Source organism: Aphis gossypii, chromosome 2 (genome assembly GCF_020184175.1).
Source record: "Aphis gossypii isolate Hap1 chromosome 2, ASM2018417v2, whole genome shotgun sequence".
Classification (NCBI taxonomy): Eukaryota; Metazoa; Arthropoda; class Insecta; order Hemiptera; family Aphididae; genus Aphis; species Aphis gossypii.
This window is the reverse complement of record NC_065531.1, coordinates 22382328-22409871: the sequence shown is the minus strand read 5'-3', so window position 1 is coordinate 22409871 and position 27544 is coordinate 22382328. Positions and strand designations below refer to the sequence as shown.

General features: G+C 25.5%; 1 protein-coding gene and 1 long non-coding RNA gene across 3 annotated transcripts; one reads left to right on the top strand and one right to left on the bottom strand.

The window, feature by feature from the left end:
* Positions 1-790: 790 nt before the first annotated feature.
* LOC126550001 (uncharacterized) lies at positions 791-11583 on the bottom strand. The gene is made up of 4 exons (XR_007604027.1): positions 11348-11583; positions 10953-11098; positions 10691-10875; positions 791-1136 (listed from the first exon to the last, which is right to left on the bottom strand). It is a non-coding gene; the product is annotated as an uncharacterized LOC126550001 (long non-coding RNA).
* LOC114124324 (calcium-transporting ATPase type 2C member 1) lies at positions 3768-27309 on the top strand. 2 transcript variants are annotated; one of them, XM_027987543.2, is made up of 22 exons: positions 3768-3881; positions 5537-6203; positions 11697-11759; positions 14013-14078; positions 19723-19923; positions 20513-20602; positions 20919-21016; positions 21947-22055; positions 22148-22509; positions 22573-22697; positions 22766-22863; positions 23279-23374; positions 23471-23560; positions 23624-23728; positions 23802-23958; positions 24040-24210; positions 24287-24435; positions 24777-25129; positions 25208-25355; positions 25654-25749; positions 25837-25978; positions 26049-27309. In XM_027987543.2, the coding sequence occupies exons 2-22, from the start codon at positions 5835-5837 to the stop codon at positions 26171-26173; spliced, it is 3213 nt and encodes a 1070-aa protein (XP_027843344.2). In that variant the 5' UTR covers positions 3768-3881; positions 5537-5834; the 3' UTR covers positions 26174-27309. The 2 variants fall into 2 exon arrangements, with proteins under 2 accessions (XP_027843344.2, XP_027843345.2); XM_027987544.2 differs by lacking the exons at positions 3768-3881; positions 5537-6203; positions 11697-11759; positions 14013-14078 and adding an exon at positions 19339-19648.
* The last annotated feature ends 235 nt before the right edge of the window (positions 27310-27544 follow it).

The following is a 27544-nucleotide window of genomic DNA, read 5'->3' as shown; positions in this document are numbered from 1 at the left end:
TTATTTCATAAATATGATTTTATTGATTTTCGTTTTGGGGGCTCTAATTTTACAAAAAAAAGTATTTTTATAATATGTCAATTGATATTTATTACTGTAGGGCTGGGATTTTGACGTAAAGACATATTTTTTTCTGGTGTTTTGTAACATTGCTTCGTAAGTATAAAATGCCTTTTTTTTGACAAAATTTACCTTAAATGCATTTTTTTTGACAATTTTAGAGCATTTTTCATAATGTCGTTTATAAAATGAATGAAAATTGTTGCGATTAATAAGAGACTTTTTGCAAACTGCCGACGATACGAATAATAAATTATACAGCACGACAAGTTATTATAGATAACAATTTTATCATAGCTAGGCCTCGATAAGTATTACTGAATTTTAGTAACCAATTAGTATGTCCAGAACTAAACAAGTAACAATACTATAAAAATAAAAAATGAAATATAAAATTTTTTTTCCAATTTTTAACCTATAATAAATATAATTTAAATACATTTTTATAGAGCATTTTTTGAGATTTTTAAGTCATTTTTGTATTTTTTTAAGGGCATTTTTTGAAATTTTTTAGGGCATTAAAATCCCAGTTCTATTTATTAGTAAAATAAAAAAAATATATTTTCTCAAAGAGAAAATTTACATTACATAGTTAATTTATTTGAAAAAATACTATTAATTAAGTGTTAAAAAGTAAAATATATATGGTAATAATACAAAAATATAAACAAATGATTATTTAAAATATTTTTTATAGATTTACTTAATGCAAAAATATTTAACACGTCATCAAATGAGAGATATTTTTACATATTATGTCATTTTCAATTGACATAATTGTTAATGCGTTCAACCTATCTTCAATTAGTTCTATCTGTGTAGATTGTAGTCAGAAGTGATCATTACTTCAAATTTTATTTTGCTAACCAAAAAGTTGTTTGTGTTTTGATTGTTCCTTGGCATCATCATGTACTTTGTTTTATTTTCATTTATACATAGTAGGATAGTCCAATTGGCCATAAACATGCACGATTTAGTAGTTTTCGGTTGTTTGAACGCATAATATAGTTGCGACTAACACATTATATAGATCCCAGGCGACGATGATGAGATTAGAAATTGCCTAAATGTTGCTCCTTAAATAAAAGACAGCTTTTAATATTCGTTTTCGTTAGCCAAAATTTAAAATAACAATATGATATAGTAATACATGCATTTCTATTTTTTTATTTTACTTAAGATTTATATCATATCATAATAATATATAAATTATCATAATATGGTAAAATGATAATTATAAATATATGTATATTGTATAATGTATATTATGTATTAATATATTAGGTTATAGACAGTAAGTACATAGATATTAGTTATAGACAGGTTATAGACTAGTTGATTAGTTACAAATTGTATTTACCTACAATATTTTATGTTTTAAAAATAATAGCTTTATTATATACAAATTAGTAATTACTATAAAGTTGTCGGCTAAAAAAAAAAAAAAAAAAAAAAAAAAATCGATGTCGCGCGTAGTAATGTAAATTGCAATAATCGCAGTCATTGAGGTATCAATATAAGTTGGCAAGTTAGCCATTAGCCATTATGTATTGTATTATTATTATTATTATTATTATTATTATTGTATTGTATTATTGTGTCTGTGATCAACAGAAATTCTTTCTTACACGCAAAGTTCTTGTAATTTTATGCAGGCATTATATGATCAAGAAAAACAAATGTTGCAGTTAATTGTGTTATATTGACTTAGATATTAGTCTAATATTTAAATACGTACTAGGAATTTTTTATTCTCAATACATTTCAAAAAAGTGTTTCAAACTTATTTTAGGTTCTGCGTAAAGAAATTAATGTATAATTGATACTTAACTATGATATATGTATTTTTTAGTAGAAAAATTCCCCGGTATATGCCTTTGAAAGAGCAGGGGTTTTTCAGTTTTCGGCAACCAGATTTGATAAGTATTTTGGGGAGTCAAATACTTTAGCATAAAAATTCCCCAGTGCTTTATAAGCTAAATAAAAAAAACAATAATTTATGTTTAAATATAATAGTTTATGACAAAATTGATTTAGTTGTAATTCAAAAATGAATCCTTGGTATACACAAAAAATGTTCACAATATTTTTAAATTATAATATTTTCTCATTATATTAAAATTTTTTTTTCTTTTGTGAGCTATATTTAAACATTTATAGTTTTTTTTTTGACTTATGTATGGAATATTTTTTTATTTACCAGTAAATGTATTTAGTATAAAATTCCTCACAAGTTTTTCATCAGCAAAATAATAGTGACAATTTTTTTTTTTTTTTTATCAACATTTGAATTTAAATGTTGATGAAATTCCTTCAAATTGTGATGACTTGTTTGTATAGATATTTAGTAGTATAAAATAACAGACCAGTTATTCCATTCAGAATAGTTTTTCCATGTATATAATGATTTATCATTAATTTTAATTTAACACGCCCATAACAGTGACGCTATTATCAATGACGGAGAGCACTCAACGCCTATTATATTATTTGCAGCAAAAAGATCTCTCCGTTTTATTATTTTGTACTTCCAAATATTTAACACAAAAAAAAATTATATAATATAAAACGCATAAACATTTCATGAATTTAGCATTGCAGTTCTGTAGAAGGATTTCATATTAATCATGTTTTATAAATAACTTACATGATATACATTAATAGATTATATTATATAGTCTAAATTATTTATTATAGACTTATAGTCACTATAATAAATAATTTCTAGTATTTTATAATAACTAAAAAGTTCTAAGATTTAATTATCGTGAAATTTTTTTTAGAAATTATAATTGTTTTATTGTAGGTATATGCCTAAATCTAATCCTAAGAATAAATATGTTAGTATTGTAGTAGGTATAAAAAAATGTTTTCAAGCATTTTAAAATATTATTGGGTTTCACTACATTTACCAATTTATCTTGCTACACTCATAAATGCTATTATAACAATAGTATAATCAGGGCATAACCAATGTTGGAGAGGAGGGTGAACCGGGGAACTTGTCCCTTAAGTCTTTGTTGGGGGGATGCCAAATTACCAAATAACAGTGGTTTAATGATGGGGATAAATTATGAAAGGGCGCTAATTTTATACTTTGCTGTGGATAAAGAATATTCTTGATCTGATCCTAAGTATAATACCTATATGTCCTATATGTTTAGCGTAAAATATTTTGAGTAATTATATAATAAAATAGAATTATTTAAGAATGGGATAATAAAAAAATGTAATAATACAGACAAATCATGCAAATAGGTAGGTAACCAATTATTATATAATAGTTATCAATGATTCCACTGCGTTTGTACCTATAGGCTATAATCGTGTGATCGTCAGCGATGGGTAATAATTAAATAATAATAAACTAATATAATAATATTATATTATAATGTAAACTGCTACTGCACAATGCATTTGCATATAGTATTATTGTATTCCAATATTACAATAATATTCTAAGCGCCGGCGTGACCTTAAAAACACAATTATATTACAATTTTCAACCGTATTATATTACGCTGTTATGTATCAGTGCACGCACAAAATTAGCGCATTTAATCTAAAACTCAGTTTCCGACCAAACGCCCCTCCCTCCCACCAATATGGGGATACTATGTTTTCATTATCATCGTTGAGATTACAACAATGTTATAATATAATACTCATACACACACAAAACTAAAAAAGGCAGGTTAGTGGTTATGTTTCTGTTTTATACGTTAGGTGTCGATTGAGCCACTTGGATGTGTTAAATTTGAATTAAATGATATACCAATGATTCTGAAAGGAGACGGGGTGTCAGCCTAGATTGAATTTGTGTAAGTTGCGTAAAATATTAACTCAAAATGTTTATAAAAAAAAATTATGACTTTGAATTTTTCAATACACTTTTTAATTAGGTAGTAAATAAACAACTTACGTATTAATTTTTTCGGAAACCTATAAAAAATTGAAAATTGAAAATATCTATAAATAGCTCAAAATATTTTGAAAATGTCAATATGTTTAAAATTTAAATATTTGGTGAAAATTTCAAATACGATAATTATGATAATTTTTTTTTATACAAAAAAATAAAATCGTAAAAATCTCCGTTTTCCTTATTGTTTGTGTATAGCTAATTTTGCTTGGTTATTTTGAAAACTTACTTTTGACTCCCTATAGTACCATTTAGATCTAATTTTCTATCTGAATCATTCCCAAAAATAAAATTTGAATTATTGCAACATCAATATATATTATTATTTATTATATCTCTCTACTCCGAATCTAAAATAATTATAAAATACGTAATAATAATTTTCATACGATTGACAAGATTTGTCAAGATTTTATGGCTGCTTATTCTCACCGAATAATATTTTATAAGCTATTGATATAGCCGTATATGCTTGAATTTAGGGGTGGCCAGGGTGGAATACTGACCCACATTAACCATAACCTTAGAAATGGTACATTTTTTCGACTGTGTAGCTAATTATAAGTCAATATAATGTAAACATTTTTGTACGTATTGCTGCATTGTACTACACTACTACTATCTATTTGTAGGTGAGCATTTAAAATTACTTAAGTAATTCTATCACCTATGTATAATACGAGTATATTAATGTATACCTATATATATTTATCATTGTAATTGTAAACGGTGTGAAAAAGTAAACACATGTAGGTGTGGTACTGTTAGATACTTGGATTATTAATTATTAAACTTAAAACTTATATAAAACAGTAAAATACGTCATGTTCGAATATACTATTAATTTTTGTATATATATTTATAACTATATAATAACTTATATTCATCTAACATCAATTACTAATTAGGTACCATTCGCCACTAACAGAGGAACGACAGAATTCTAAATGTATAGTGTACATAGAATATGTATACTTTATAGTAAAGTAAAACCTTATTTGATTATTTCTTATTTGAAGTGGCTGAAACCTCAACACTATTTTTTTAATAAGCATTAATAGTATTATTATTATTTAATGTTATTACGTATTAATATAATAGATAAATAATGTAAAACAGAATAATCACAATTTAATAGATATTAATTATGTATAGATAAAATTATAAAACGAGTACATGTATGTAATTGGTGGGTAAAGCCGTAAAGACCTGAGTAGTTGTAAGTACGCCGTCGGTTTTGAAACCATCACCATCAAAACTTGTGGCATTTATATTTATACTTCTTATTTTGTATTAATTTAATGTATATAGTACAGTCATTTGTTGTTTATGATAATTATTAAACATGGCGTGATCATTGAATAGGAAGGGTATTGGTGAGCGGAGTTGCTCTGATATAGTGTAATCCGCGATCATAAGATGCTATAATATATATAATTGAAAAAAAAATGGTTTTCTAGCAACCCCTGCAATTTTGACATTGACATTGCACCTCTGAATGCCACTAACTAGATTATGTTCATGTTGGAATTCTAAATGAATTTTTTTTTTCAGTAGGTAAGTAGGGGGGATAATTTTATATTTTATCGCCCCACTCCCCAATCAACAATAATCTAATCCCGTCAACATATCAATTTTCGCTTGCAATTTATGGCGGACAACCACACCGCACCTCGGAAATCAACACAACAACAACAACAATACTGCAAACGACAGTCTCCGCGGTGCGCGTTCCGCCGCTATACAGTTGCACACTGCGTACAGTGTGCGCCGCCGCTGCACCGCGCACAGCAACGGCTCGCCCGACCGTCGACGGCAGCAACAGTTTGACAGACGCTAACACGCGACCGACATGGAATCATCACCGGTTGCACGGTCGCTGCGGGAACCGTCGCACGGACAGGCGCAAAACGATCGGCAGACTCCCGGCGACGACGCCTCGTCCGAGCCCTGTTACATCGACGATGTCTCGGTCTCCGATAAGTTGACGGCCGCCACGGTCGTAGCCGACAACTCGGAGACGACGACGGTCGCCCCCGACAGTGTTCCTACTGCGGTGACGACTGCCGACGAGACCAATGCGACCGCGGCGAGGACCGTCGACGGAAGTATTCCAAATGCCTCGACGACCACCGGCGAAGAGGTCACTAATGCGGTGGCGACGTTGGAAGTGACCACTGTCGACGACGAGGCGGTGACCTCCGACTTGCGGATATTCAAAGTGAGTTTCGTCAGAAAATTTAAACCATTTTTAATCTTTTTTCTCTCGACACTGCTTTAATAGTAATAGTAAGACGTTACACCCGCATATGTGTTGTATCCGTCTTGCCAACGGACAACAGACGATTTTCATCTTTGGTGGTTCTGTTTTTGTGTTCTTGATTTAGATAATATTAGAGTGATTTGACCGATTGTCAAACGACGTGTTCAATGCAAGAATCTTACCTGTGTCCCAAACCGTTAGTTATTTACTGCAATATTTTAATTTTTAAATAAGTCATGAGAGTTTTTTTAAATACCAATACTTTGCACACACTCAGAACTGGATTATAAATTAAAATATTGTAAAAAGCCAATGATAGAACAAAGACATAATAAATGCATTCCTACCTTTAAAATAGTTTAAATTTGATTATAAGCAATCTCATCTAATATTTAAGCTATAAAAATACAAAATCGGAACTGCTAAATACAAATTTTTGTATATGATGGTTTACGTTATAGTAAAACAGATACAATACATTCATGGTGAACGTCTTTAAGTCGTTGAAGAATGAACTCTTTTAATATAATGTTCACGTGGGTTGAATTAAAAAATGTTGATTTTACTCAAGTCAATTAGTGTAGCTATCGGGGTAACATTTTAAATTTTTAATGCATATTAATTATTAAGTATAAATTGGTAATAAATAATAATATTATTGTTTCTATATTTTATTCTTCTATTTAATCTGCAACCCCCCTTAAATGGCCACTTATACTAGTTAGTATAGCCACAACATTATTACTGTGGTGCTGTGGGTTAAAGATGGAATTAGTTAGGAGTATTAAAGCATACAAATGTTCAACAATGATTTCTCACCTTTAACCGATAGAAACTACCAAATAATAAAGCATGATAATAATTATATGATTCATATGTTTGGTAATTTATTTTTTTTAATTAAACGCAATAAAATTAGTTTTAGCAAATAAATTTTTAAGTTGGAAAAATGTAATGCAAAAATTACTAGAATGATAATGAATAATGATAATAATAATCAATTAAAATTCCCTTATGTTTATATAAACGATAAAAATATGTGTGTTATTTATTATCATATAATATATCATTTAAAGTCAGTGACTAACGATTCCTGGAAATTTATTAAGAATCTAATATGCATACATAAATATTAAATACACACAATAACCATTTATGATTATCACCTTTTTAAAATATAATATTTATAAATATATAATAACACATTAATCTTGATATTAATTTTGATCTTTTAAATTCTCAATAAATTGGAAAACTTTAATGTGAACGTAATTATATAATTCTTTATATAAAAGAATATTTATCATTTAATATTTATATGAATATACTATTATATTTACTACTTAATTGATATTTTAATTTTTAATATTTTAAATTATTGATAATTAGGATTTCCATTATGTTATCTTTATAAATATTATTTTGGTACTATAATACTATCACTTATCACTAGACAGTTATTTATTTATGAACATGTATACATACACTTTTTAAATTTTAAAATATATTAATCATCGATTAATTTTTTTTTTTTTAAAGGATTGTTAGTTTTTTACTTTTCAAGGTCTAATGTGTGTCCATAAAATATTAAGAAGTATTTATGTTTAAAATCATGTATGATACTATGTTATCTTTTATACTAGGTACTCATTGTTAGCCTTACAATTGATTTTTCCCAAGATATACAATTTATACCTATCTAAAATTAGTCTTACACTATGTTTTTATTTATCTGTAAGCCGTAATCAATGCAAACATTGTGTACGGTGTAATACATACTTGAAGTATGAACACATACTATTCAGTGTACAATTTTCATCGTTGTTCGACTTACCTATTATATGTTAATTTATTTTGAACATCGAACATGGAGCGAAAATCGAACAACTAAGTTTTCATTCTATTTTAATGTACAACAGCGGTCATTTTAAAGTTATATAATATAGTATAATAATCTCGTGTATTTATATTTTATATACTGTAGGTATTTATAGAGTCTAATAAACAACTCATGTACATTGTTCGAACTAGGTATATCGAACACTATTTTCACAGATAAATAAAACCGTAGCGCATAACTCTCTTTAGGGCAAAATAAATATTACTGATTAATGGATACGGGAAAGATACTTTAATTTTAAAAAATAAAATAAAAAAGTCGGCAAGTGGGTACCGCTCTGCTGTACATTAGGGGGTGGGGTAGACCTCGGACTAGGGTAGATTAAATTTGAATGCAATGATAAGTATCATTGTATACGAAAAACGATTCTGAACGGAGATGATTTGTCAGTCTATAATATATTATAATTAAATATTGTCATATATTCTATTTTGAAACAAATATTCCGATTTCATAAAAATTTAAAACTCAAACGCTCAAAACATTTTTCCTATAATGACTCTTAAAATTTTCTCTATAGCTTTTTGAAGCAAAACTTATGGAAAATCTTGTATTAAATTTTCTACTCTTAGCTACCTATACAAACAATTTTATGAATTTTGAACTACAAAATAATTTGCAAATATTCATGATTTTGACGAATTTTCGTCAAAATTTGAACTTCAAATGCTAATAAAAAAAAATTGTGCCTATGTATTCTTATAATTTTTTAATCACTATAATAATAACTTATGAGGATTTTTGTATTAAATTTTCAAGTATTTTGATAGGGCCAAAAAGATTTTATCGACACATAAAAAAACAATTTTCAGAAAAATTGAAAATTTCAGTTGTCTATAAGTAGCTCAAAAAAAGTCAAAATATTTTGAAAATTAAATCACGTAAAGAAAACGCGAATCTTAATAACTGGTAAAATTTTCAAGTATCTACGACTTATACTTTTTGAATAATAACAAATATTTAAAATCGTTTGAGGATAAATCGTTATCGTTACGCTATTTCGTTAAAATTTAAAATTCAAACGCACTTAAAATTTTTCCTATAATGATGCTTCGAGTTTTCTCTATAGATACTTGAAGGTAAACTTATGGAAAACTTAGTGTTGTATTTTTAATCCTTAGTTATAAACACAAAAATTTTATGATTTTTCAACTTCAAATAATTTGCAAATATTCATAATTTTGACGAATTTTCGTCAAAATTTGAACTTCAAATGCTAATAAAAAAAAATGTGCCTATGTATTCTTATAATTTTTTAATCACTATAAGAATAATATATGAGGAACTTTGTATAAAATTTTCAAGTATTTTGATAGGGCCAAAAAAATTTTATCGACCCTTCAAAAAAAATTTTTCAGAAAAATTGAAAATTTCAGTTGTCTATAAATAGCTCAAAAAAACTCAAAATATTTTGAAAATTAAATCAAGTAAATAAAATTCCAATCTAAATAACTGGTAAAATTTTCAAGTATCTACGACTTATACTTTTTGAATTATAACAAACATCAAAAATCGTTTGAGGCTAAACCGTTATTTAACGCGGTTTTGTAAAAATTTAAATTTCAAACACTCATAAAAATTTTTTGTCTGAATCCGGTAGAGTTTTTTTTACAGATATTTGAAGAAAAATGTATGGAGAACCTTGTACCAAATTTTCAAAACTTAGTTATAAAAGAAAAAAATTTTATGATTTTTCAACTTCAAAATTACTTGCAAATTTTCGCGTTTTCGACAGATTTCGTAAAAATTTGAACTATAAACTCTTATAAAAAAAAATTGTGACTAACGATTTTTAATTTTTTTTAGCTACAATAAAAACAACTCATAAGGAACCTTGTATTAAATTTTCAAAACTTTTTGGTCATCCAAAAATTTTTTATCGACACTTTAAAAAAAATTTCTCAAAAAAATCGAAAATTTCAGTGGTCTATAAATAACTCAAAAAAAGTCAAAATTTTTTGAAAATTTAACTATATACAGATACCACTGACATTAACATTTGGTGAAAATTTCAAGTATTTTCAGTGATTAGTTTTTGAATTACAACCATAAAAAAAAATCGATTTGGTCGAAAACTGGTTTTGCGTAAAAATTGCCGTTTTTCCGTCATTTTTTTTTGTTTTTCTCGATTTTTTTGAAAACTGTTGGAAAATGTTAACTTTTTACCTCTATAATGCACCAAGGATATTCACTTTTACATCGGAAACCACCCCCATTGTTTGAAATTGGAGCATTATTTCGACTAGTTATGCTGTACACAGACACAAAAAAAAAAAAAAAACAAAAAAAAAAAAAAAAAACAAAAAAAAAACATACATCATTGTAAAATCAATACATTCTTCACTCCGTTCAGAATCTAAAATGTATAGATATAAATAAAATGTGGACACAGTTTGAGGAGAGAATTAACCCATTAATGATTCTTAATTTTTTCATTGGTTTGAGCACTATGATGATACATTTTTACTTTTTAGTATTATTTTTTATATTATTATTTTTAATTATTTTATACTTAAAAATAAAATACTTAAAATGGAGTCCTTACTTCAAATTGTAATCCATTGTTTAAAATTACATGTACTTAAACATTAACAATATTATGTAGTTTTTAAGGCTGTAGCCCATAAGTGAAAAAACACCCATTCGATTTGAGAACATTAGACGCTTTTGGCATTTTTCACTTCTTTATCTGAATGGCTCTTTAGCTAACTCATTTTTCATGGAGCCGACCTATGAAAATTACAATTTCTTAAATAAGAATGTGGGATCAGGGAACAGGGTATTCCCAGATTTCCTAGATTTCTCACCTGAATTTCTGTAAAAGTTCCTTTGTAATATAATTGCTGAATGTGGAGTGCCTTTTTCAGTTTTTAGTTAGGGATTTAAGATCACAATAGGTAGCTGAGATGATCTCTGTCTTTTTTGGTATGGATAATAAATTGTTTATTCACACCTTGATTATCAAAAAAAGAGCATAAGCATTATTTTTACAGCAAATGCAACGACTATGATATTTTTTTACGGTAAAAAACTTTGTTGTATAATCATTTATATATATAATATGTGTTCAGTATTTACTATCACGGTATCTTACTAAAAAAGATATATTTTTTTTAAATTTAATCAACAGTTCCGATATGTTCTGTATATGCGTATAATTTGAACCACATTAATAACTAGCAAATTATAATGTTTTACTTACTTTGCGGAAATATCTTTGTGAGTTAAATTGCGTTAGCCAAAACGCACATAAGCAGTTATTAAAAAATAGATGTATAGTGTATGTGATTGTATCAACGATTCATATTATCACATTATAACTGTTAATCAACACAAGCAATTGTAATTATTATTATACAAATACTGTAGCAACACAAAAAGATTAAACAAATAATTCTAATAAATTTAATCTCGCCTCACATAGTCACATTATCAAAGTCACCCCAATCTATGGTATTTAACTTGTTATAATTGTTAATTACTAATTAATTAGTATTATTCATCTATAGTAGATCACAATATTTGAATTTAAATTTATTTTATTATTTTAGGTTATTGAAAATGAAATAAATAAAAAAGATGAAGTCATCATTAGAGTTACTCCACAAATGCAGGTAAATTAACCAAATTTTTTTAAAATGTTATTTTAATGTAACTTAATATATTATATATATATATATATATATTATATTATAGTATGTGAACTGTATAACATCGTTTAATTAGTTAAATACTTTTTTTTTATAAATAGAACAACGATAAAAAACTTTAAAAATATGTAAATTGTTGTGTTATTTATAATGATTAATTAACATTCATTAAGTATTTTTTCGGTTTTTAAGACTAAACTAACAAACTTATGCTCCTTCGTATTTTTCTCTACCCATTGCTTAGACCTGCCATTCTACACCAGTACAGCCTGCTCCGCGCATCTTTCATAATCTGATATTCCCACTTTAATCTATGTCACAATATTAGTTTTATTTCTTTTGGAAAATCACTTTGTATCGGGTGTATCTATGGATGAACCGTTTTTGTTTTGGTTTGCATGTCTAAGAGGCGACTCGTGCATAGGTACCTTATTTTTTCCACAATATTGAGTTTTTGATAAATCTAATGAATTAATATTAAATAATGTGTAATAGTTTATAGTTATCTCATATGGTACCGACGATACTATATGAGATGTGTAGTTCATATCGTGTACCAGGTATCTACTCAATGAAATAGATGTTATATAAATTATAGAGTATTGGAGTAGTTGGATCCCTTTGTTAAATTGTAGAAGCGAAACAAGTGAACATTAAAATACCGATTTAAATTCCCCAACTAAAAATGCTCAAACGACGAAGTCTAAAATAAAAAAAAAAACCATCACGTATAAGGATACAACAATTTAATCTTGCTATCTTCAAATGTAAACTATTTAATTTATATTTTTTTCTATAAATTGTCATAACATTCATAAGTCATAATATAATTTTAGTATCAGATAAATTGTAACTAAGTTTTTATTTTAAATATTACAAAAATCAAAGCGTATTTTATCATTTTAAATAATTCTTAATTAATTTAAAGATAATTTATTACCCATTTATAGTTTCATTAATCATGAACCCTACCCCTTAACTATAAGTAGCAATAGAAATTGGCAAATCTTACATATTATGTTATTTTAAAATCATAAAATACTCAATATTAAAAAACAATAAAATATCTACTAATTACTAATGGTATATTTCAAAGAATTTATAATGTACAAATTTAAAGTTTTTTCCTTCCTTAGCTTTAGGTTAGGATGATTTTTAAACTTTATGATAGTCTATACTAGACCAGTTTTATAATTTTATTAAACTATGTTTTTTATATACACCAGTATAATGACACTATGATATCGTGCTTCGGTTTGGTCATAATTAGTGCGTGTGTTTAAATGCAAATTAAATTTTTTTATATCCTAAAACATTGTTTTCTAAGCATAAACTTCGCCTCATAAATCAAAGAACTTAAAAATTAAACATATGGTTGTATGATGTAATATGTTTTTACTCATGTACGATATACTAGAAAAAGCTGTATGTTAATAGTTGCACAAACGAATTTTTGTTTAATCACTTATAATTTACATTAGGTTAAAAACAATTTTTAAGTACATTTTTTTAAGTTTTATAATTTTTAGAGTATTAAATCATATTTTTCTTGTTATTTTTTGTGTATTTCACGCACTAAGTAACTATTAACTGATTTCCATTTTTAGAGACTATACAACACTATAACCAGCTATTCGACTATACATAACTACTAATTGGCTTAACGCTTAACATATTATATACCTACTTAGAATTGAATTCCTCCTCAATTGTACTCACAGATTTTTTACATTTTTTGTTTATGTCTTATATCGCTTATATTTATATTTATATGAACTCTACACGATACTCAATTAGACTTCAGTCTCGAATTCTCGATGAGTCCCTTAGTAATCTAATACAAGATTTGAATACTAAACTCATCTCATTCAACGTTGTAATTATCAGTATCAATTATTTCTTTTTTTAATATTGGGTATACATATATACATCAATTTTATTTTTAACTTACAATGTATGTATACTTTTTACTTTAATTGATATTTTGTCGGTGAGATAAAATCATTACCTTAAAAAGTTATCGTCACATCCTGCTAGTATGTCAGTATGTCAACTTGTCTATGATAATTATTTTTCACTATTGTCAAGTATACAAATATATTTAATGATGAGAATAATATCAAATAGTTTATTATAGACTTAATCTCAAAATACATCATTTTTTTTATTATTATTTATATTAATTATCATATAAATGTATAAATGTATATATTTTAGGTGAATAACGGTGTCAAAGATATCAAGAATATGAGTAAGAAAGAGCAAAAAATGGAAAACGTTAAGGTTAGTATTTTGTTTAAATTTATGTAAGTATAGCATACGTATAGACTTATACAGTATATTATGTAATTTTATTTGTACATTTTGAATACCTCATTTTCATTTAATTATAAATCCATATGTAATATATTTGTTAAACGGTTATCACGATGTCCAAAATCATTAATAATTTTTAAATTCCAAGCCAAGCAAACAATGCAATTATTTTTAAATATTTAAAAATTGTAATTCAAAATACTCATGAAGAAGTATGAATTTAATAATAATAACTAATAGCCATCGTTAAAAATAAACTATGCTGTATATTTATATGCAATGATTTAACATCATTTTCAAATTTAAAATTATATCACACCTCAAACACACCCATTCAGGTTATTTAAATAAAACGAAGCGTATATGACTTTTTTTATTAATCGTCCATGACTAAATTTTTCACTGACTATCAAGTACCTACTGACACTAAAAACTATAATTAAATAAATGAAACTATACATACATAATATTAATATATAAAAGGAATAAGCAGTTATCATTATGAAAATATGAAATCAAAGTTAATTGAATATGTTTTAGTTTGAATATTTAATGTTATTGATTTTTCTGTCAATTCTGATCAGAGAGCTATAATTAGTTTACAATATAATGACAAACTTGGTTAAAATTATTAAATAATACACTATAGCTGTGAAATAAAATAAAAACAATAAAACAATAGGTAGTATGGAGATTGTTTACTGTATAGTTTATTTGGTTACTACAGTTAAGGTTTGTTTTAAATTCAATGACCAATAAAAAAACGTAAAATAATGCTAATGCATTGCAGAATTGCAGTTACTTTACAAGTATTATAATGTGCAAAAGACTGTAAAGATACATAGAATTTTTCTTTCTAAACAATTTTTGTAATTAAATATTTATAGATGGCTCTACATTCATTTAATTATGTGTACCTAAATTTAAATTTAACATATAATTATACTAAATTGCTTTATTCGACGAATGTAGAACTATCTATTGTACATTTATACATACAAATCGTCAGGCGCGGTCAATCAATCATTAAACATATATATTTTTTAAATATATTAAATATATATAATAGAATATTTTAATGATATTTTATTGAAAATTTATAAATTAATCATATTTTTTAAAATATTAATCCTTTAAATCACTTAAGTTTGAATATCCTAGAAAAATTTTTAATTAATAAGTTTATAAAAAAAGTAGGTAATAAACTAATCGTAATGTTGTATGATCAAATATAGAAAAAATTACATCGTAGCGATAAATAGTGTGAAATAATCCACTCTACAGTCTGCAGTATTGTCAGTATTTTACATAATAATAAACAGACAATATAGGTCGTATGGTTAAATATAATATTATAACTACTTATTAGTTATCTATAGTATGTTTTTGTTCTGTTTTACATAATCAAAATAATTTATTAATTAATAAAAATAATTGATTTTTAACTAAAGTCTAGAGAATCATATAATTAATTAATTTTAATAATATTAATAAACTAGTTCATACATTTTTGTTTTGTTTAGTTGTGTTGTTTATAAAATAATTGTGATTTAATTAAAATTATTACTTAAAAAATAGTAAGTTGAAATTACTTATTTTAAATTAGACAACAAGTTAATGAATTATAACAACTTATTTTCTTGAGTAGTACAATTAAGTGTATAATAAATACAAGTTAAAAAGCAAATCACTGTAAGTAATGAGAAATGGATATTGATGAATAAAGTATAGTTAATTTATTTTATAAAATTAAAACTTACATAAAAATAATATTAATTTTATGAAATTTGGATAATGTAATAACAGGTACAATATTAATCAGTTTTTACTTATAAACGACAAAAATAATTACATTATTGGACAGAGGTCATTACAATGGATTAAATTGCACTATTGCAGATGTACAAAATACAAATTAATGATATATGATCGGTTCTTATGCTCTTATCGTTCATATACAGCCATTTATTATTGTTATAGCATTTATAATAATTTGGTCGCATTAACGTTTGAACTTCAACAATTATGATAAGATTTTACTATATAATAATTAATAAGTATATTTTAAAATGTCATTACTATAATAAAAACCATGATGCACACCACAACAAAACTATAAACCATTTTATTTATTATAATATAATATTATATTATACAAGTAGGTAGTCATATTATATTTTTGGGAACTATTTACAAGTGGAACTTTATGTAAAGTAAAGTACCTTAAATAATAGGAACTATATACATAAATAAATATATGTATTAAAGTATAACTTTTTAATGAGGGCTAATTTTGTAAAAATATAAGGGTATATAGAGGCACCGGTGGGTGATTCAGGTTCAAGCATCCATTATTGAAATCATTTTTAATTTCTTTAAAATAACATGAACGTTTTTAAAATTTTCCTAATCATCCATTGATTTGTTGATAACAGGATAACTATATTATAGATATATGTGTATCGGGTTAAGTAGATGGTTCATATGCTAAACGTACAGCAAGCTCTTAAGCATAGACTCAGCCAATTGGTTGATTTATGATATGGTAGTTGCTACAGTTATCGATGGATTAAATTTCGTTTGTATAGTATAGGTACATTAGTATATTACACATATTCTTACATATTTTAAAAATACCACTTTAAAAGTTCAAAATATATTGTTATAATTTTTCGAAAACTTGCTTGATAACTAGATATAGTTATTAATTGTAAGTAAAAAAGTATTTTTTTATTTTAAACGATGAATTTTGAGACTTTTGTTAATCTTATTTGGCGATGACTGTCTGAATTACAATAATCTAAAAATTAATAAGGTAAAAAATTGAATCAAATTTTATATACGCCTTAGTAGTCAGTGAATAGGTACTATATACTCGTATGTATATACAATGAACCTTATGTACCCACTATATGTACTTGATACTATATATTTTACACTATATAATATTATAATAGAGTAGGTATATATTATATTATATAATGATATATGACATATCAATAGTTTTATTTTTTATAATTAATGAAATATTAACATATAAATATTTGTATAAATTAATATACAAATTATTCAAATCATTTTCATTTACCTAAATTAAAAAAAAACGAATTAAACAAATGATAGTATAACACGTAAAGCTTATATTATAATTTTAATTTGTGAAACATACTATATGGAGAATTTATAGTGGAGAACAGCTTTTATTATGATTACGTTATTTGGGGAGAAAGGGGATATATATGTATGTATATTAAGAAAAATTGACGACGAAAAAGGAAATTAAGTTTTTTAAGAGGGAAAGAAAAATACAGTAGTTCAATCAGCTCATCAAGTGATAAAAGTAATTTGCGTCCACACCGTAGTTAAGGAAGATACAGTATGAACTGTGATTGAGCACCATGTTGAATGAACGCGATGGAGTCAGAAGATTACAGCCATTATCACATACATGTATACATGTGATACATGTATGTTTTAGAAGAATTGAGTGACCATAATCCTTAAGGACTGAAACCAAAGATGAAGTGGATTGTAAAGCAAGTCTTAAAAAAAAAAGCGTATAACTTTGAAAACTTATCCTGTTTAAGTTTTCAGAATTTGGAATACACCGATAATATCGGTTAAATATATTTGTTGGTGATAAAAAATTAGAGCTGTTTTTTATTTGATTTTGAGAGGATCAATGAATTTAATGGTTTTAAAATGTGTAAGTAACGTATTTATCATTTCTATTATTTTACATTTTAAAATTTAAAGTAGAAAATTTGATCAAGATATAGTTGTCAGTTAGCAAGTATACTACCGTCTATTGAGCATCTAACGTTATTACTTATTACTCATTAGACAGTACCTAAATCACGCTATATAAGTAAGTTGTAATAATTTGAAAAATATATCAAAATTGAGATTTTTTACTTCGTATAAGCCGTATGGTTACGCATACCTTGGTATCTATATATTATACATATACCTAGTAATGTACTATACCTATATGGATTGGGTCATGGATACGTCATTACTTCATGAGTATTACACATATATTATTTTATGTAATGTGCATGGTCTTTTTAACGTGTAATTAATTAATTAATTATTAGGTAGGTAGGTATATAAGCTCTAAAGTCTAAAGCATGTGTTAATTATTATATATTTATAATATCCAATAGGTAAAATAAATATTATTTATATTTATACAATGTCAATGATTGATAAAAAAAAATGTACAATAGGTAATAAAATAACAATTCTAAAAGTCATTCATATTCAATCGATACATACTTATCTATAGTAGGAATATAGAAAAATAATAATTAATATCTAATGTACCTATCAACCAACTTTGTTGATACTGAACTCAAGTCTAAGAGTGATACCTACCTATAATTGTTGCAAGTGATTAATGCTAAAAATCTATAAAATAATTGATGTGAAAATATATACTGTAAATTAAAGGCACTATACCTATACAAAAATAGGCGGTATTGCAGTTATTGCGCTATGAATCATCTATAATGTAGAATATTATTATTATTGTTCATTAAACTATAACTTCGACGCTATATTAATTATTAAAGATATAAAATATGCAATAAACATTTTCAAACATCTTCTGTAGAGCTCGGGACGCTCGGGTGGGAGGTTATTTGACATAATCGCATCTTCAATTATTGTTACATTAAAATATGTGGTAGTCGCGTGATCTGTATAGTAATAATACTAATAATGATTATTATTAGTTTTGGCATTTTAATCCGTATGAATGTATAGCAGTTTATAGTACCTATTGGCTATTGCCACCTAGCTGGTAGGTATGTAATACATTTTTTATTTTCTGTTTAATATTAATTATTATTATTTATTTTAGTGCCAATTGGCTGTTATTTTGTGTGACGTGTGTAATATATTATTAATATTGTCATCGCGGGTGTATCAAATACCTATCGGTAATCGATGTGGCATTCCACATTGAATAATTTAAAATATTAATCGATGTATTACTCATTTAAAAGACGGGCTTTTTTTTATACTGATTACTGACGATGGCGCCGATTGTTGAGTGCTGACATCCGAATTCCGAGTTTTGACGTACTATGACATAGACAATAATTATTCGTTCAGTTAAGAGTTGGCAGTTCTGCAATTTTTGTGATATCGGACAAATATTATGTTAACGTGTTGATAATGATGATAAGGCGTTCTATAATCTATGTGGGCAAATCAAAAATGTTATTTTGTATGTATATAAAGTAAACCGTGAAATTCGTTAGTGTGTAGCTAATTATTTTTAAAATGTCTTTAAACGTGTGAAATTCACCTCATAAAACATGATTTAGTTCAATTACTTTCTTATCATTTTTTTTTTTTAATTTTCTAATATGTTGTTTTTCTCACAGTTATAAGTAGTGGTTTGTGTACAACAAAATTTTAATACTAATATAATGAACTCTAAGTACAAAATTGTTAAGAAATTTAGTGATGAATCTTTACATTCTCTTTTAATTCATGAGTCACATAATAGTCCATCAGGCTCAAATTTTGTATGTGCCATGACATTAATTTTTAAAAACACCAGTTACTTAAGTACATAAAAAAATCATTTATTTTAATTTAGATGATAGCAGAGCATGAAAAGATGTGGCTTACTACAAAAGAAGCAAGTGCAATAAGTGCTGAAGATGTAGTGTCCAGATTAAGAGTTGGTTTTAGGAGCGGATTATCTTGGAAAGAATGTGAATTTAGAAGACAGATGACAGGATACAATGAATTTTCTGTTCATAAAGGAGATCCATTATGGAAAAAATATATTGAACAGGTAATACATATATTGTATTATTAACGTTTGGGATTCGGATTATTTATGCAAGTATAAAAAATATTAAAATAATTAGTCGAATATTGAGTACCTATTAGGTACCTACTATTGTTTTCTGTATAGCATGCAACTTCATCAAATATTTTTAATATATATATGAATATGTTGAAGAAATATATTTGTAATTTGTTTTTCAAGTACAAATATTAAACATAAATGTTTAATTTACTAAAACAATATTTAATTCATAAATTACAACTTTGCTTTAAAAATAGTGTATTATTTGAGTATTCAATAATATTGTATTTGTATATTTTGATTTTCATGGAAATCCAATGACAATTATTTACATCTATATCCATCTATTTTTTTTATAGTTTATTTATATTGCAACTTAAGTTACTAGATATTTACTGGCAATTTAAAATGCATTATAATGAATTTATATTTATGAATTATTTTATTGATATAATTTTGCTTATAATACGAAAAATTAATTTATGCTTTTTTTTAACAATCTTTATTGCACCTTTGCAGAGAATGAAAAAACATCTATGAAATATTAATAGTATATTTATTTTTTTTTCAGTTCAGAAATCCATTAATACTCCTTTTGCTAGCTTCAGCTGTTGTGAGTGTATGTATGAAACAATTTGATGATGCCTTCAGTATTACTACAGTATGTATTATTTAAAAAAGTTACTCATTATAAATAAAAATTATGTATTAAAAAAAAAAAAAATTTGCTTAAGTTATTTTTTTGGTTATGAAAATAATATTTTTACATGACAGGTAAAATTTTTAAATTGCTGATGTTTTTTTAGTAAAGATTTTACTCATTGTTTTTTAACATATAAGTTATTAAGACTTAGTGAATAATTTTAAAATTGTAAATTCTATTTAAAAAGTATTTTTAACTTAAAATAGTAAAAAAACTTTAAAATAAAAATGGTAATATTGTGCTATTATTTAAATTCCTATAATATTTGTTACAGGCTATTATCATTGTTGTTACTGTGGCTTTTATACAAGAATATAGGTCTGAAAAGTCATTAGAAGCATTGACAAAACTAGTACCACCTACATGTCGATGGTTAGTATTCAAACAAAAATGAATTAAGTTTTCATTTGTCATCATTTTTGAAAAAAAATATATTTGATTTCATAATATTCTATGGAGAAGAAGTCATATAAGTCAAATAGTGTTTATCTCCCATTTATACTTGAAAAATAGTTGTTAAAATATTTAATTTTAAAATTACAAATTTAATTTAAATATCAAAAAAAAAAAAAAGTCCTAATTTTATTTATTGTTAATTTTTATCCAAATTCTTTGATTGATTATTACATAAAAAAAATTTTGAGACATTGGCTCAACAACTTTCCTATATATCAGCAGTTCCCAAAGTGTGCGCCTTGGCGTTCTGGTGTGCCACGTCGTCTTTACTGGGTCGATGCTACCTAATCGTTATGTGATCCAAAAATGTTTATTATCTTTAAAATGTTCTATTCTTAATTTTATCTAAAAAAAAGGTCATCGGTTGTATCAGGGGCATGATGAAAAAAATTCAGTTCCAAAAGGGCGCTGTAAGACGAAAAAGTTTGGGAACCGCTGCTATATATGGTTTTATATGCTATGCTATTGGTATGGCAGGTTTTTGAAACCCTGCAATGCATGTTTAAAAAATATTTCATACTTAACAATTATTATTTTTAATAAGGTTATTTTTTTTCTTATGTATTATTACTTATTAGTTTTAGTAATTATTTAAAATTTTTCTAATACATTTTCCGTTAAAATCGAATACTTCTCAAAAAAAAATGTTAAGTTTGTTATATACTATTTGAGGACTGATACTTATTCCTCCTTACAATGTTAGTTTTATTGAAAAAAAGTTAATTTTTTTCATTTTTAAACACCAATTTGATTTATCTATGTTTTAGCTGATAATATTACATGATTATCATCATATGTTTCTAGAATAAAATTTACTAATAACATGACATTTATTTTATTTTTTAGTCTCCGAGAGGAACAATTAGAATCTATGTTTGCAAGATCATTGGTACCCGGTGATATTGTTTATTTGAGCACTGGTGATAGAGTCCCTGCTGATATTAGACTGTTTGAGGTAAAACTAAAGTTAACTATATAAAAATTATAAATAATAAATGTAGATCATAGTTATTTTTATAAAATCGTTATTGGGTTTTTATTCTTTAGGCTATTGATTTAGCTATAGATGAAAGTAGTTTTACTGGTGAAACAGAACCATGTATGAAAACTACAGAATTAGTTTTGAATCCTGTGAGTCACACATCAATGAAAAATATAGCATTTATGGGTACATTAGTACGATGTGGAAATGGCAAAGGAGTTGTGGTAAATACAGGAGAAAAATCAGAATTTGGTGAACTTTTCAAATTAATGCAAAGTGAAGAAGCACCAAAAACCCCTTTGCAGAATAGCATGGATATTTTGGGTACTCAGCTATCAGTGTATTCTTTCTTTATTATTGGTTTAATAATGATGCTTGGATGGATTCAAGGCCGACCTATTTTAGATATGTTTACAATTGGTGTTAGGTAAAAAAAAAAAACCCCAGCAAATAAATACATTTTTTATCATTTTTATTTTTATTTCCTTAGTTTGGCTGTAGCTGCAATACCAGAAGGCTTGCCTATAGTTGTAACTGTAACTTTGGCACTTGGTGTAATGCGTATGGCTAATAGAAAAGCAATTGTAAAAAAATTACCAACAGTTGAAACCTTAGGTAATTTTTTAACTTAATGTATAATTCCAAGTTTTTTATTGCTATATATATTTATTTTATTTTAATAGGATGTGTTAATATAATATGTTCTGATAAAACTGGTACTATAACCAATAATGAAATGACAGTAACTACAATTATTACTTCAGATGGATATTATGCTGATGTAAGTTAAAAATATTTTTTATTTTTATTTAATGTTAAACATTTTTTAATTTAAACTGTTAATAAACACTTATTACACTTTAATACAGTAAAACCTTGATGATTAGACATAGCAAATATGACTTTTTTGTAGTAACGTTAATTAACAGTATTTAAATATGAATTATAATAATGACTATACTCTGGCCCACGAGAGATCAGTATCGTCATGTGCATGCAGAAGACGGTGTGGGACACTATTTTCCCCACTATGTGCTGCTGCTGTTGGTAAGCGGATGAATAGGAGATGCTCAAAATCGGACGAGTTTTGGTTGAATAGCAGTACTGATCTCTCGTGGGCCGGAATGTATATCTATGTTTTAAATTATGTACTATAATATCATTAAAATAATTAAAATATTAATTTTATGATCTAGGTTTCTGGAACTGGTTACAATGATCAAGGTGAAGTTCATTTACTTAAATCATTCTCTTCAGACCAAGCTAAGCAAGCTATATATAATTTGTTAGAAGTATGTATTGTATTTGTTTTTATAATTTAGATTCTCTATATTTTTACACTGTTTTTTGATTAAATTTTAAATATATATATTTATATATTTTTACAGGTTGGAGTTATTTGTAACAATGCAACTATCAATGGAGATACATTACAGGGACAGCCTACTGAAGGGGCTCTTTTAGCAGTTGCTATGAAGGTGTTTAAGAAGTTAAATCTTTTGTTATTTATTAATTATAATTTTTTTCATTTTTGAATATAGAATAGAATGTATGGTATTAGTGATAAGTATTTAAAACTTCAAGAATATCCATTTAGTTCAGAACAAAAACTTATGGCTGTGAAATGTGTTAACAAATATGATGATGTAAGTTTTTGAAATACAATATATTTCATTAATATATGTATTTTTATAATTTTATTAAAATTAAAATTTATAGGTTAAAGAAGAAATTTATTTTGTCAAAGGTGCATTAGAAAAAGTTTTGAAACAATGTACAAAATATTCTAATGGTAATGAAAAACTATTATTGAGTAATAAAAAAGAACAAGAGATATTTACTGAAGCATATGAAATTGGCAGAAAAGGGCTTCGAGGTTTGTTTTGAGACTGTATTATGGTTATATTATATCTTTCAAATTGTTATATTTCTATTTAACTTAAATAAATTTTTATAGTCATTGCATTAGCTAAAGGTGATTCTTTACAAGATTTGGTCTATTTGGGATTAGTTGGAATTTGTGATCCTCCAAAACCATTTGTAAGAGAATCCATTGAACAGCTATATAATTGTGGAGTTAAAGTAAAATTAGTAACTGGAGATGCTCAAGAAACTGCAGTTGCTATTGGTATGTTATATATAGCATTATAAACAAATAAATATTAAAGCAGCATTTTAATCTTTATTTTATAATATTTTTATAGGTAGCATGATTGGTTTAGACATGATTCATGGCCAGACCATGTCTGGTCAACAAATCGATAATATGTCTGATCATCAACTAAAAGCAATGGTAAACAATGTATCTGTTTTTTATCGTGTTACACCTCGCCACAAATTAACAATAATTAAGGTACCTAATACTTTATTACCAATTACCTTTAATATTAGATTACATTTTATCCTTTAATATTATTATTGATTTTATTTAAAATATACTAATTAATGTTATTACTTATAAAGGAATAACAATAGCTACTTAACATTTTTTAGACAAAATATTTTAATATTTTGGATTTTGGGTTGTTTTAAGCTATTTACATAAACTTGAAATTTTTTTTTAAACATTAGTTTCCTCTTAAGCTATTCATCCAAAAATTAAAAAATACATAGTCACAAATTATTAAAAAAATATTGTACTTTTAAAATTAGCTTTAAAACCACATTTATTTTTTATTTTGTATATAATTTTAGGCGTTGCAAGCAAATGGTAATGTTGTTGGAATGACAGGTGATGGAGTGAATGATAGTGTTGCATTAAAAAAAGCCGATATTGGAATAGCTATGGGTAAAAATGGAACAGACGTTTGTAAAGAAGCGTCTGATATGATACTAGTTGATGATGATTTCCAAACAATTGTGGCAGCTATTGAAGAAGGAAAAGGAATATTTTTCAACATTCGAAATTTTGTGAAATTTCAACTTAGTACTAGTATTGCTGCATTATCTTTAATTGCTTTGGCAACAATTTTTAGAATACCAAATCCATTAAATGCCATGCAAATATTATGGATTAATATTATTATGGATGGACCACCTGCCCAAAGGTAGCTATTTCACGAATTAAGTTGTTTGGAGCTTATATTATGTTTTTTTTAACAATTTTACTATTAATATTTTTTCAGTCTTGCAGTTGAACCAGTTGATAAAGATGTTGTAAAACAAGGTCCTCGGAATGTTAAAACACCAATGATAACAAAAACACTTGTATTAAATGTTCTTTTTTCAGCATCAATTATAATTGTCGGAACTCTTTGGGTGTTTAAACGAGAAGTGAGTTTTTATTTTTAGAACTTAATTAATTTGCTATGGTTTTGTGAATGAATTACTGAACTAAATAATTTCATTAAAATTAGTTATTTTTACTAATAATTAATTAATAAAAATTGAATCAAGTAAATATCCTGTTCATAAATATAGCTTTTGTATTTAGTTTAAATGTTCCATATATTAAATAGGTACCAGAATAATTAATTGAAATAAAACCAATATTTTACATATTAATTATAAACATTAAACTTCCAGAACTTAATAACTAATTTATTTTAATTATTTTACAATATAATTTCAGATGAGTGACAATGATGTTTCTAAGAGAGACACTACAATGACATTTACCTGTTTCGTTTTCTTTGATATGTTTAATGCTCTTAGCTGTCGTTCACAGGTTTGATGGTTTTACATTTTTTAAATATTATTAAAAATGGTTTTTATTATCTATATTGTCATTTAATCGCATTAATTTTGTTAACAGACAAAATCGGTATTTACTATTGGATTGTTTTCTAACAAAATGTTTCTTGTTGCTGTTACACTCTCTGTTGTTGGCCAAATGTTAGTGATATATTTCCCACCATTACAAAGTGTATTTCAAACAGAAGCACTTACTCTATATGGTAAAATCCATAATTTATTATAATTATTATTATGGAGTTAAAAATTTTAATTTTTTTTTTCCAAACATAGATATTTTACTATTATTGGGATTAACATCAAGTGTTTTCATTGTGTCAGAAATAAAAAAATTCTTTGAGCGACATCTACAAAAGAGATTAACTAGAGCACCTAAGAAACAGATGGCTTTTGTGTAATAATATTGCAACTACAACACTTAGTTACATCATGAATGGTATTCAACAAATTATTATAATAATACCCAATTATAAATTAAATGACAATCAAATAGTCATAATATATAAAATATACAAATAATATACACTGTTTGTAATTTTTTTTTATATTTATTGATGCAATATAAATCTCATGTTTTTTAGGTTGTGTATTTGCATATTTTAGTTCCTTTCTTCTTTTATTGACTTAAATATTTATTATTATTAATATTATTATATGTGAATCCAAAGTGTTATCTATTGGCTATTTAATGCCTTAATTTTATTATTGTATTACAATTATAATATGTTATATTAAAAGAAATCCATTTTTATTTAATTTATAAATTTATATATTTTTATAAATACATTTATTTGTACGCTTAGAATTTTAAATTATCATGTTTTCTTGTTTTTTTTTTTTTTTAAATTTTTAAAATTGTGTTTTAATCAAGTAATTATTTTAATTGGTTACTGAAAATTAACTTAATTATTGTTTTGTATAAGTATAAAACAAAATACGTGAATTATTTGGTATTCAGTTGTGTAACTTAGAAACTAAAAAGTATTTAATTTTTTTATAATGTATAGTAGAATATAAGTATAACAATTGTTGTTTAAAATATTTTTTATTATGTGTAATATAATTATGACAAGTTTAATAATTATACTGTAAAATCATATTGGTGAATAGATATTTAAAAAAAATAAATTGTCAATCCCACTGGAGCTATTCATTGTTTACATATCAGTATATCTCTTGAATTTTATTTTGGCTGCTTGTTATTAGTTTTTATTAAATATAGTATACTTATAGAACAAAAATTAATGTTAAATATTGTAATTTGTATTCAAACATAAGTAAAAGAAATACAATATAGGTAATACTGTGTTATAAATTTGTCATGTATAATTAATTTAAGTTTCCCCTTTAAAAAGTAAATAATACGATAATACTAATGATCAATTTTTTTTTTTTTAAACGGCATATTTATTAGTATTCATGTTATACTATCTCACGCCACATACTTGAAATAATTTAATTTATAGCAAATACATGGAGTACATTTTTTATGCACACTTTTTTTAATAAACAATTATTGATTGATAAAATATAATTGTCATGACTTTTGATTTATCTACTTGTTAATTTTATAATCCACGTGAGAGAAAAAAAAAGTATAAACAATTTTTGATTTATTTGTTATTTGTTTATATAAATTCACGGACTGCCTATATACAAAAAAAAAAATATTGCGATGTGATTTTTTTTTTTTAAACACAATTATTGCTTAGTACTCCTTTGACCACTTCAAATTTGATATTCTTTCAAGTAATGTTGAATACATAACA

Excerpts from the sequence above, each read along its gene's own strand:
- LOC114124324 (XM_027987543.2), top strand. The coding sequence starts at position 5,835 with ATGGAATCATCACCGGTTGCACGGTCGCTGCGGGAACCGTCGCACGGA. Across the intron at positions 23,375-23,470 it reads CTATATATAATTTGTTAGAA|GTTGGAGTTATTTGTAACAA; the intron begins GTATGTATTGTA and ends ATATTTTTACAG. Across the intron at positions 25,750-25,836 it reads CTCTTAGCTGTCGTTCACAG|ACAAAATCGGTATTTACTAT; the intron begins GTTTGATGGTTT and ends TTTTGTTAACAG.